Source organism: Electrona antarctica (assembly GCF_951216825.1).
Source record: "Electrona antarctica genome assembly, chromosome: 20".
In the NCBI taxonomy this organism is placed as follows: domain Eukaryota; kingdom Metazoa; phylum Chordata; class Actinopteri; order Myctophiformes; family Myctophidae; genus Electrona; species Electrona antarctica.
Genome location: NC_136801.1, coordinates 41,820,352 through 41,833,520, shown reverse-complemented (window position 1 = coordinate 41,833,520; position 13,169 = coordinate 41,820,352). Strand labels below are relative to the sequence as shown.

Genomic DNA, 13,169 nt, shown 5'->3' with positions numbered 1-13,169 from the left:
TTATTTTCACGACTTTATAAGTCTTTACTTTTGGTTTTTGTGCCCTTATATTAACAAAAACAAAACTGAAGTCATGAATATTCAACAAAACGTGGAGGTGAAGGTGAACATAGAATGATTATTCAATATTTAGTTTGCCACATCACCCTTGTGTAACATAGGAATTTGCCCTAAGTTTGGCCTTGCCATCTTCTTAAAAACACATTGTGATTGCCATGTTCCACATAGATTGTTGTTTATTTTCCATTTCAGGTGTGAACGGGACTCGAACACACAACACGCTGTCAGGCCAGAGCCTCTTTGGCATGATGTGCCTGGACCGCTAGGCCAGCGGGTGCCCAATCTGAGTACTTCTTACACCACTAAAATATGTTACACAATTATAACAATAAAGACAAAGCAAAGATTAATGGAAAAAGATAACATTTATATTTTAATAAAACAGTTTTTTTATGGATTTAGTGACCACATACATGTATTTTACAACTGGGGCCCTCAAAGTGGGGTCTGGGGACCCCCAGGGGTCGTTGAGGGGGTTGCAGGGGGTCCCTCAGCAAAATGATGTGAACTAAATGGACCCTTACAGGTCTGTAACTCTGAGAGTGTAACACATGGAACCAAATGGACCCTTACAGGTCTAACTCTGACAGTGTACAAATGGAACCAAAATGGGTCCATTTGGTTATGGGGGTCTGAAGGCGTAATGGGGGTTGTTGAAATGTCGTATAAAGTTTGAGAGCATACTTATTGACACGCACCTCAACAGTGGGTGCAGGAAGGAGGTAGGGCCCGCACACCATTATTTTGGTAAATAATTACTTTATTGAACGTTTCGATATTGATAGATCTTCGTCAGGTCAGTATACAGATGCACACAAGTTTCATCACGTTTATCCATTCCCCTCAGATTGAGCCACCCCCACATTACTCCTGAGGAGCCAGAACTGTGACAGAGTACAAAATATACTTATATACACCAATTACACAGAATACATCATAATATAAAAAAAAACATTTAAAATCACACCCGTGTGAACTGAGTGGTGCAATTCCCCACCCCCCACCTCTCTCTCTCTCTCTGTCTCTCATTAGCAGGCAACAGTGCAGCACTATCTCTCTCTCTCTCTGTTTCTGGCACAACAGCGCCACTTTTGCCCTTACTGGTACTGAATAGTCACATAGGTGAACGAACACATAGGTTAACACGGACATTGCTGTTCCTTGGAGTGGTTGCACCACTCAAAAACATTTGTTCTCTCTAGTTGAGACTACAGTACCTGGAATCCACATTATCTCATGAGTGTGGAGTGTGGACATAGACCAAGTGAACATAAATACCATAAATACAGAATAACTAACACCAGTTAAGGTCCATTTGGATATAGGAGGGTTCATAGGGTCCCTCTAGGTGACTCAGGATGCAGATACACAGAAGCAACTAACTTGGGTACTTTTTCCATAATATAAGAGCATAGAATTTTATTTTTCTCAGAGGCTATTTTCAAAGTTCCATGTTACTGAGTACCTCTTTGGAGAGTACAGCTACCATTTAATGGACCGAGCTACAGAGAATGTCTCATTTCATTTTCTTGATTCAAACCTTTTGGAAACATGGTTTGTAGTGTATGTATATGATAACTTTCACGTCTGAGTAGGAGGTTGTCTACATTGCCACGCCTTTGTGGAGTCTTGACATGCTCTATTCCTATATATTCGTATACAGTTTGAGAACCACAGTTTTACAAAACAGTTAAAACAGTTAAACTAAAACTAAATTACACTTTATTTACAAAATGTACAGAAAATACTACAGGCATTCTAATAATATCAATCATTTACATCAATAAACACTGAGGAGCCTGTGTGTGCGTGTGTGTGTGTAGTATAAATGCATGTGTTTGCACACACACACATACACACACTCCTCCATCTGGCTCACAGAGACACTGAGCCCCCCACCCAGAACCCAGCATAGAGAGGTCCAGTGAACGTGGACTGGAAGGTGTGCAGGTGTGTGAGTGTATCAGAGGACACTGTGTAGAAGGACACAGTGCCAGCAGCATGGTCTACATGCACTGCTACTCTGTTGGAGGAGGAGGAGGGACTGACATGGAGGCCAGTGTGCTTCTTATTGTGCCACACAGTGTAGTTATTAACACCATTACAGTCCAGACTCCAGGACTTATCATTGAATCCAAACCTAATGTCACAACCCTGTCCGTGGTATGCTCTGTGTGCCACTGCTACATGAACCCCTCCACTACACTTTACCTCATAGTAACAGCGTCCACTCAGTGTCTCTCTGGACATCACCTGTTCGCAGGTCTTAAATCTGTGTGGATGAGGAGGATAGTTCTGATCCTCTCTCACCCAGCTCACCTTCCTGTTGTTCTCAGACAGAGAGAGGCGTTTGTGTGCTGTGTTTGGATCCAGTGTGAGTTCACACACATCTGATGAGAAGAACAACATGCAATACAGCACCAGTTTACAATCACACATAATAATAATAATAATAATAATAATTATTATTATTATTATTATTATTATTTCACCTCAGTGCATCCTCTGCTTACAATGGTAACAGATGGACTGTAATGCCCACAGGTCACCGCTAGAGGGCGGACCATGCCCATGACAACAGCTATGGTGACTTGATGAGGTGTTGGGTGAAATCAACCCTCAAGGCTTTCTGACAGACATATGGGAACCCCTCCCCTACTGGGCGGGGTATTTCCTTTTCTTTGACATGACTTGGGCGTGTTCTAATGAAGTAGACTCTAGAGAAGCATTCCAGCAGCCAGCTGGTAGCATGCCTAGTTAGGCAATAGACCGTTAAGACCACCGGATGAAGGTTGGTGAGGGGTCTATTAAAACGACCGGATTAAGGTTGGTGAGGGGTCTGTTAAAACGACCGGATTAAGGTTGGTGAGGGGTCTGTTAAAACGACCGGATTAAGGTTGGTGAGGGGTCCGCTAAAACGACCGGATTAAGGTTGGTGAGGGGTCTGTTAAAACGACCGGATTAAGGTTGGTGAGGGGTCCGTTAAAACGAACGGATTAAGGTTGGTGAGGGGTGTGTTAAAACGACTGGATTAAAGTTGGTGAGGGGTGTGTTAAAACGACTGGATTAAAGTTGGTGAGGGATGTGTTAAAACGACCGGATAAAGGTTGGTGAGGGGTCCGTTTAAACGACCGGATTAAGTTTGGTGAGGGGTGTGTTAAAACGAACGGATTAAGGTTGGTGAGGGGTCCGTTTAAACGACCGGATTAAGTTTGGTGAGGGGTCCGTTAAAACGAACGGATAAATTTGGTGTGGGGTCCGTTAAAACGACCGGATTAAGGTTGGTGAGGGGTCCGTTAAAACAACTGGATTAAGGTTGGTGAGGGGTCCGTTAAAACGACCGGATTAAGGTTGGTGAGGGGTCCGTTAAAACGACCGGATAAAGGTTTGTGAGGGGTCCGTTAAAACGACCGGATTAAGGTTGGTGAGGGGTCCGTTTGTGGCTTTGTGTGGTGCCACTCAAAGTGACTACTGGGTTGGGCTTGCTGGATGCATGTTCCACCCCCTAGTATGTCTGTCAGAAGACCTTGAGGGATCAATGACAGTCACTGTCAGTATGTGATTGGAGGAATGTTTGTGTTAATAATATCACTGTATTAGTCTACATGTCATTATATTAATATCACTGTATTAGTCTACATGTATTTATATTAATAACCCCCTGGAACCCCCCAAGGACCCCTGGAGGGTCCCCACACCCCACTTTGAGAACCAATGACCTAATAGCTGGATGTGATGCTTTGACTGAATGAATAAAGCAGAATATAAACTTACACTTCTGCACTCCTGGTGTCAGCCTGTTCTCTCCACCGTGATCCACACTGGAGTTGGAGGAGAGACAAAGTCAGACCTGAATATTCTCTATGATAATATAATTGATAATAATGTTACACCATTAAACATCAAACAACACAGAACAGCATCACAGTATGATTGAGAACATTGAGTCCTTCTCTCCTAGTTATTGATTTATTCACAGTCAGATCAGAGGTGAGCTGGCAGAACAGAGGTCATTCTGGAGTGACAAGCAGGTGCAATCTAATGAACATGTTGTGTTGGTCTTTGTCTCTCACACAGCCTCCTGCTGCCAGTGTTGAACTGACTAGCTGTCTCTCTCACAGCCACCTGCTGCCAGAGTTGAATTGACTAAATGTCTCTCACACAGCCTCCTGCTGTCAGAGTTGAACTGACTAACTGTCTCTCACACAGCCTCCTGCTGTCAGAGTTGAACTGACTAACTGTCTCTCACACAGCCTCCTGCTGTCAGAGTTGAACTGACTAACTGTCTCTCACACAGCCTCCTGCTGTCAGAGTTGAACTGACTAACTGTCTCTCACACATCCTCCTGCTGTCAGAGTTGAACTGACTAACTGTCTCTCACACAGCCTCCTGCTGCCAGAACTAGTTGAACAGACTAACTTATTATTATGTGATGTCTGGTATTTACACGTGGTCTGAGTAGACAGTAGACACTATGAACACACACACACACACACACACACACCTCAGAGTGTCCAGTCTGTAGCGTGGATCCTTCACAGCAGCAGAGAGCATCGCTTTGCCTGATTCTCCTGGATGATTGAAGGTCAAGTTCAACTCTCTCAAATGGGAAGGGTTGGAGCGCAGAGCTGAGGTCAGAGAAGAACAGCCTTTCTCTGTGACCAGACATCCTGACAAACTGCGCACACACACACACACACACACACACACACACAGAAGTTTCACAATGATACATTCTGTTCCATTGAATTTAGAAACACATTGGGTTTTATTTAAACTCAGTTAAACACAGTTATACTGACTTGAGAGTCTCCAACATGCAGTGTGGACTCCCCAGTCCCACAGCCAGAAGGTTGACTCCAGAGTCCTGAAGGTCGTTATTGCTCAAGTCAACTTCTCTCAGACTAGAGCTGGAGCTGAGAGCTGGCGATAACTCCTGACAGCATATCTCTGACAGGTTACAGCCACTCAGCCTGAAGAAACAGTGGGAAAGCATGTATTCATTAGATTTCATTCACACACACACACACACACACGCCCCGGTCCAACTCCAGTTCTAAGCATGCATATGCACGTGCGCGCATGCACGTGCACGCGTACACACACACACACACACTCACTCACACGCACTAGAACTGCACTCTGTCGAGCGTGCAATTACTGTCGACCGCTACGAACTTTCAAATCTCAGCCTCTCTGTAAAACATTGGAATTAAATACTAAGTCGGGTTGTAACTTTCCGTCAATGGTGACGTAATTATGATATGTTTCAATATTGGTTAGCTAACAGGTAACGTATGTAGCCTATGTATATGCAAGCTGTAAGTTGAAAAGTAGTATATTGTGGTCACTTGGGTTTTTTTATGCGTATGCCTGTGGTATATATACTGATTTAGAGTGTGACGTAATGAAGATATGTATCAATGCCGGGATATAACTGGCTTTCGATGGTGACGTAATGAAGATATGTATCAATGCCGGGTTATAACTGGCTTTCGATGGTGACGTAATAAAGATAGGTTCCAGATTACATACATGTATACATACAGTAGAGAGATTACCTTTAAGCCACCCGACACTGAAACATATCTTTATTACGTCACCATCAAGAGCCAGTAATACCCCGGCATTGATACATATCTTCATTACATCACTCTCAAAATCAGTATATGTACCACGGCATACGCATCAAAAAGCCAGCACGACCACCTTACTTGCGCGCTCTGCTTGCACAAGTAATTACTTTTGATTTCAGAAACTTTTGTTTTATTTAAACTCAGTTGAACACAGTTATACTGACTTTAGAGTCTCCAACATGCAGTGTGGACTCCCCAGTCCCACAGCCAGAAGGTTGACTCCAGAGTCCTGAAGGTCGTTATTGCTCAAGTCAACTTCTCTCAGACTAGAGCTGGAGCTGAGAGCTGACGATAACTCCTGACAGCATCTCTCTGACAGGTTACAGCCACTCAGCCTGAAGAAACAGTGGGAAAGCATTTATTCATTAGATTTCACGCACGCACGCACGCACACTCGCCCACACACACGCACGCACACGCACACACACAGAGAGAAGTTTCACAATGATACATTCTGTTCCATTGAATTTAGAAACACATTGGGTTTTATTTAAACTCAGTTAAACACAGTTATACTGACTTGAGAGTCTCCAACATGCAGTGTGGACTCCCCAGTCCCACAGCCAGAAGGTTGACTCCAGAGTCCTGAAGGTCGTTATTGCTCAAGTCAACTTCTCTCAGACTAGAGCTGGAGCTGAGAGCTGACAATAACTCCTGACAGCATCTCTCTGACAGGTTACAGCCACTCAGCCTGAAGAAAGAATAGTGGTGAAGCATTTATTCATTAGATTTCTGTGAAATAAAGATCACATAATAAAATAAATATCACTCACACAGACAACCACGCTCATGCACACGCTCATGCACACGCGCACGCACGCACGCACGCGCGCGCGCGCACACACACACACACACACACACACATGTTTCACAATGATACATTCTGTTCCATTGAATTTAGAAACACATTGAGTTTTATTTAAACTCAGTTGAACACAGTTATACTGACTTGAGAGTCTCCAACATGCAGTGTGGACTCCCCAGTCCCACAGCCAGAAGGTTGACTCCAGAGTCCTGAAGGTCGTTATTGCTCAAGTCAACTTCTCTCAGACTAGAGCTGGAGCTGAGAGCTGACGATAACTCCTGACAGCATCTATCTGACAGGTTACAGCCACTCAGCCTGAAGAAACAGTCGTAAAGCATTTATTCATTGATTTTTTGTTAAATAAAGATCATATACAATCTGAAATATCTCCAGTTATCAGTGAACCTACAGAGCTTTATTGGAGGCTTTGATCATGGGCAGCAGCCTCAGAAGAGCCTCCTCTGAAGCAGAGTATTTCTTCAGGTCAAACACGTCCAGGTCATTATTGCTCAAGTCAACTTCCCTCAGACTAGAGCTGGAGCTGAGAGCTGACAATAACTCATGACAGCATCTCTCTGACAGGTTACAGCCACTCAGCCTGAAGAAACAGTGGTGAAGCATTTATTCATTAGATTTCACGCGCGGGAGCGGACACACTCACTCACTCACGCACGCGCACGCACGCACGCACACACACACAGAGAGAAGTTTCACTATGATACATTCTGTTCCATTGAATTTAGAAACACATTGGGTTTTATTTAAACTCAGTTAAACACAGTTCTACTGACTTGAGAGTCTCCAACATGCAGTGTGGACTCCCCAGTCCCACAGCCAGAAGGTTGACTCCAGAGTCCTGAAGGTCGTTATTGCTCAAGTCAACTTCTTTCAGACTAGAGCTGGAGCTGAGAGCTGACGATAACTCCTGACAGCATCTCTCTGACAGGTTACAGCCACTCAGCCTGAAGAAACAGTCGTAAAGCATTTATTCATTGATTTTTTGTTAAATAAAGATCATATAAAATCTGAAATATCTCCAGTTATCAGTGAACCTACAGAGCTTTATTGGAGGCTTTGATCATGGGCAGCAGCCTCAGAAGAGCCTCCTCTGAAGCAGAGTATTTCTTCAGGTCAAACACGTCCAGCTTTCCTGAAGACAGCAAAATGAAGACCAGAGCTGACCACTGAGCAGGAGAGAGTTGGTCTGTGGAGAGACATCCTGACGTCAGGTACCGTTGGATGTCCTCCTCCAGAGAATGATCATTCAGCTCATTCAGACAGTGGAACAGATTGATGCTTCTCTCTGGAGATGGATTCTCTGTGATCTTCTCCTTGATGTATTTGATGGTTTTATGATTGGTCTGGAAGGTGTTTCCTGTCTGCATCAGCAGCCTTTGTAGGAGTTTCTGATTGGTGTCCAAAGAGAGGCCCAGCAGGAAACGCAGGAACAAGTCCAGGTGTCCATTTGGACTCCTTAAGGCCTTGTCCACAGCACTTTGGTAGAGGTGATGAATCTTGGCTTTGGGTGTAAATACCTTGGACCAGATGGAGGTTGTTTGTGGTCCTGACAGTAGGTTGACACCATCCTGGACGAAGGACACAAAGACATGAAGAGCAGCCAGAAACTCCTGGACACTCAGATGGACGAAGCAGAACACGGTGTCCACGTGCAGCCCTCTCTCCCGTTTAAAGATCTGTGTAAACATTCCAGAGTACACAGAGGCCTCTCGGACATCAATGCCACACTCTCTCAGGTCTGCTTCATAGAAGATCAGCTGTCCTTTCTCTAGCTGCTCGAACGCCAGTTTTCCCAAAACCAGAATGACCTTGGTGTTCTCTGGAGTCTTGTCAGAATGTGTCTGAGCTCCGTCGTGATATTTCACACTCTTCTGTCCGAACAGAAGCAGCAGGAAGTGGAGGTACATCTCGGTCAGGTACTTTGGCAGCGATCCTTTCACGCCTGTCTTCAACAGGACCTCCAGAACTGTGGCGGTCATCCAACAGAAGATCGGGATGTGACACATGATGTGGAGGCTTTTGGATCTCTTGACGTGGGAGACGATTGGGCGTGCCTTCTCCTCATCCCCAAATCTCTTGACGAAGTACTCGTCCTTCTGCGGATCGGTGAATCCTCTCACCTCCGTCACCCTGTCAACATAAGCGGATGGGATCTGATTGGCTGCTGCAGGTCGTGTGGTTATCCAGATGCGAGCAGAGGGAAGAAGGTCGCCTCTGATGAGGTTTGTCAGCAACACGTCCACCGAGGTTGGCGTGGTGACATCGGTTACAATCTCAGCGTTCTGGAAGTCCAGAGGAAACCTCAGTTCATCCAATCCATCGAGGATGAACATGACTTGAAACTCCTTCAAGCTGCAGATGAGTGGTTTCTTGATCCCACCAAAGAAATGCTGAAGGAGTTCCACCAAGCTGTACTTCTCCTCCTTCATCAGGTTCAGCTCTCGGAAAGTGAGTGGAAACAAGAAGTGGACCTTCTGGTTGGCTCTGCCTTCTGCCCAGTCCAGAGCGTACTTCTGAGCTAACACCGTTTTGCCGATGCCGGCCACGCCGTTTGTCATCACCGTTTTGATTGGTCCATCATGTCCAGGTAAGGGTTCGTACATGTCTTCACAGCTGACTGGCATCTCATTGGCTGGTTTCCTGGAAGCTGCTTCAATGAGTCTGACTTCATGTTCTTTATTGACGTCTTCACTGCCTCCCTCTGTGATGTAGAGCTCTGTGAAGATCTGCTTCAGAAGGGTTCGGGTTCCATCTTCAGCGATCCACTCAGACACATTCTGACACTTCTTCTTCAGATAAGACTTGAGATGTCGTCGACTGACAGGAGCAAGAGTTTCTACATGACCAAAGAACAGAAGACACCAGTCAGTAAATATGTTAACGTTAACGAGACCTCCAGAAGACACCAGTCAGTAAATACTGTATGTTAACATTAATGTAACCTCCAGATAGTAATAAAAACTAATGGCCATTAGAAGATCTTTATTAACACTTTAAAGACTAAATACTTTATTAAACACTTTATTAAATACTTTCTTACTGATCTCCATCATGTTAAAGGTATGAATAAAGATTTATGTTAAAGGTATAAAGAGTCATTCTTACTCATCATCAGGAGGTCAGCCATCTCGTCCATCTTCAGACTCCTCAGGAGGGTCAGTGTGATCTTCAGAGCTCCCTCTGTGAAGCTTCTCCTCTCCTCCTCCCCCTCCTCCCCCTGACTCTCTAAGCATTCTGGGTAATCTGTTGTCAGAAACTTCCGGAACCTCTTCATCTCTTTCTTCACGAGTGTTACGAGTTTCTGTTCAAGCAGCTGAAACACATAATATAATAACGTTTAAACTCAACAATATTGCATTAATTGATTGATTGATTGATTGATTGATTGACCAAGGACCAGGTGGGTTGATTATATCTCCATGCTGGCCTCAGGATCCTCCAGTATGAAGTGAATAATGTTGGCCTGGGAAAGGGAAGTCTGGAGCTTTCTGCTGGAACTGTTACCCCCACGAGTCTGGATAAGCGGATGAGGATGGACGGATGGATGGATGGATTTAAACTCCATCAAATTTCATTACACTGGACAACAGCATACTGGCAATTTTCAGTGTCATTAAAGAAAAGTCTTAGAAATGTAATTTCTCCCAAAAGCAAACTGATCCGTGTGATGAAGGTGCAGTGTCATCAAACTGATGTCCGTGTGGTGATGGTGCAGTGTCATCAAACTGATGTCCGTGTGGTGATGGTGCAGTGTCATCAAACTGATGTCCGTGTGGTGATGGTGCAGTGTCATCAAACTGATGTCCGTGTGGTGAAGGTGCAGTGTCATCAAACGATAAGTTCCACACCTCAAACAGACGGAACAGGCGATGAAAGATTACGAGAACATAATGGAATCACTCCAAAATTGGTCTCGCTGATGGTGCTGTTCTACCGTTTTCTCCACTCTGCTATAACAATATGGAACAGCCTCCCCCTGTGGTTGTTGGAGACATAACATCTAGTAGCCTTTTTGGTAGACGTTCATCTGGCAGCATGCGGCAGACATGGCCAGCCCATCTCAGCTGGGAGCGCTTGAGCATGGCATAGATGCTCTCCATTTCAGCCCTGTGGAGGACCTCTGTGTCTGGGACCTTGTCCTGCCGCTTGATGTTGAGCAGCCTCCTGAGGCATCTCATGTGAAAAGCATTGAGCTGCTTTGCATGCCGGCTATACACAGTCCATGTCTCGCAGACGTACAGCAGGGACGGGAGGACAACAGCACGGTAGACTTTCAATTTAGTCTGTAGGCTGATCCCTCTACGCTCCCACACAGAGGTGCGGCGTCTACCGAAGGCAGCGCTTCAATGGGCTATCCTGTGCAGGACCTCCTCATCAATGGTGGCCGCACATGACAGGGTGCTACCTAAGGTAGACAAACCTTTCGGCAGCCTTAAGATGTTCACCATTTACACTGATGAGGGGCTCAGTGTGCAGGGCACCAGGAGCAGGTTTGTGCATCACCTCTGTCTTCTTGATACTGATGGTAAGGCCAAAGTCTGTGCATGCTGTGGCAAGGTTATCCATGCTCTGTTGCATTTCCAGCTGGTTTGAGGCATTCAATGCGCCCGTCGCAAAGAGGAAGTCGTGAATGGTGGTCGTCTGCACTTTGGTCTTCGCCTGGAGTCTTCGCAGATTGAAGAGTTTTCCATCAGTGTGGTAGCGCAGGTCAACCCCAATATCCTTTGACCGGAAGGCATCTGTCAGCATGGCTGAGAACATCATGCTGAAGAGAGTGGGTGCCAGAACACAGCCTTGTTTGACTCCATTTCCTACTTGGAAAGGCTCAGAGGATGTGCTGTTATCTTGAACTCATGCCTGCATTCCATTGTAGAATTCACAGACCATGTTTTAAGATGTTAGAGCAGCCAAACTTTGACATGATCGCTTGTAAAGGTGGACGATGGAGGCATCTTTGAACTCCTGTGGCAGCTTCCCTTGGTTCCACATGGTGCGGAATAGCTCTGTCAGCTGTTTGGTTAGATGTGCTCCACCAGTTGCATAGATTTCCGCTGGAATTGCGTCAGCACCGGGTGCTTTGCCATTTGGAAGTCCTCTGATGGCTTTGATGACCTCAGCTTCAGTTGGAAGCTCGTCAAGTGCAGTGTTGACTGGGACTTGAGGGAGGTGTGCAATGGCTTCATCATTGATGGGCAGTTGAGGACACCGTTAAAATGTTCATCCCAGCGCTCAAGAATCTTCTCTCTGTCTGTGACCAAATTGCTGCCATCAGCACTAAGGAGAGGGGGAGATCCTGATGTGGTGGGGCCGTAGATAGCCTTGAGGGAGTTGTAGAAGTTTTTGCTGTCATTCTGGTCTGCATAGGACTGAATCTCATCAGCTTTTCTTCTGAGCCAGTCTTCCTGCATTTGGCGCAGCTCCCGCTGGATGGTTGCTTTGAATCAAGGAGTCTATGGTAAGTCCAACACTCTGCACCGAACACCTCCTTTGTAACCCTGACATCCTGTCTGTCCCTTTGCCTGACGATGACATAGTCCAATATGTGCCAATGTTTTGAGCGGGAATGCATCCATGAGGTCCTGTTTTGCTTGGGAAGGCCGAAGACTGAGTGTATGTATGTGTGTATGTGTGTATGTGTGTGAAGTCATGACTTGCGCAATGCTTTTGATTTAAGTGAGGGTGGGTTGCGCAGCGCCAACCTCACTCTTTCGCCCAAGTCCACCTGTATCCAGTGGCAAGACAGTGTCGAGACGGCTGGAGATGGATCCGGGTGCAGTGGATAGCCTGGATACATTATATCAGAGCAAGGTTAGGGAAGGCTCACAGTGTTTTCTCAAGGCTCCATCCTATCTGGAAGTCAAAGCAGTCCAGCCTAAGTACAAAGGTCCGACTGTACAACAGTAACGTAGAATCAGTGCTGCTGTACGGCTCGGAATGCTGACGAGTGACAGAACTGGACATGAAAAGGTTCAATACCTTCCGCAATGGATGCCTCTGTAAGACCTGCAGCTTCTTCTGGCCTGAGAAGACCTCAAATAAAGAGCTGCACAGGATGAACAGGAAATCAAACACTGCCGTCTACGATAGCTGGGTCATGTTCTCCGAATGGCCCAGAGTGGAATCCCAAAGGCTGTTGCACTGAGATGGACCCCAGTAGGGGAAAGACGTCAAGGTCGACCCAAAACCACCTGAGCTAAACCAGATGAAGCTGACATGGGGCGAGGCACAACATGCAGCACAAGAAGGTCCCGATGGAGGCAGATGGTCGAAGCCTTATGTCCCACTTGGGACCAAGAGGATTAAGTCTAAATCCAAAGTAAGTCTCAAACAGAACGCCAAGAGCACAGTGTGTAAAATGATAAAAAGTGTATACCATTTACAGTTAATTCATGAACTTGCCCTATGAGAAGTGTTCCTCATTGTAAAAGACTGGCTCAGAGAACAATGGCAAATGTCAAAGAAAGTTATACCAGATGTTCAGGCGTTTCAGTCTTCATGGAGAAATGATGATTTTGTCTCTGTTTGCCTTGCAGAGTTCATCAAACGTGAACAGTTTCCAGGAATGTAAACTCTGAACGCTGACTGATGAATAAGGGGGGGGGGACACATAGAGGTGGTTCAGTGGTTCTCAAAGTGTGGCCCGGGGAACC

The 13,169-nt window shown here is 45.7% G+C and overlaps 1 protein-coding gene across 1 annotated transcript; it reads right to left on the bottom strand.

Annotated features, from left to right (window-relative positions):
* Positions 1-1,935: 1,935 nt before the first annotated feature.
* LOC306913337 (NACHT, LRR and PYD domains-containing protein 3-like) lies at positions 1,936-11,508 on the bottom strand (the record flags this gene model as incomplete). The annotated part of the gene is made up of 13 exons (XM_079489924.1): positions 1,936-2,104; positions 4,565-4,738; positions 4,863-5,033; positions 5,861-6,031; positions 6,217-6,387; positions 6,646-6,816; positions 6,911-7,099; positions 7,293-7,463; positions 7,558-9,355; positions 9,625-9,832; positions 10,566-10,683; positions 10,940-11,270; positions 11,433-11,508. 13 exons carry the CDS (start codon positions 11,506-11,508, stop codon positions 1,936-1,938), a joined length of 3,918 nt encoding a protein of 1,305 aa, XP_079346050.1.
* Between the last annotated feature and the right edge of the window lie 1,661 nt (positions 11,509-13,169).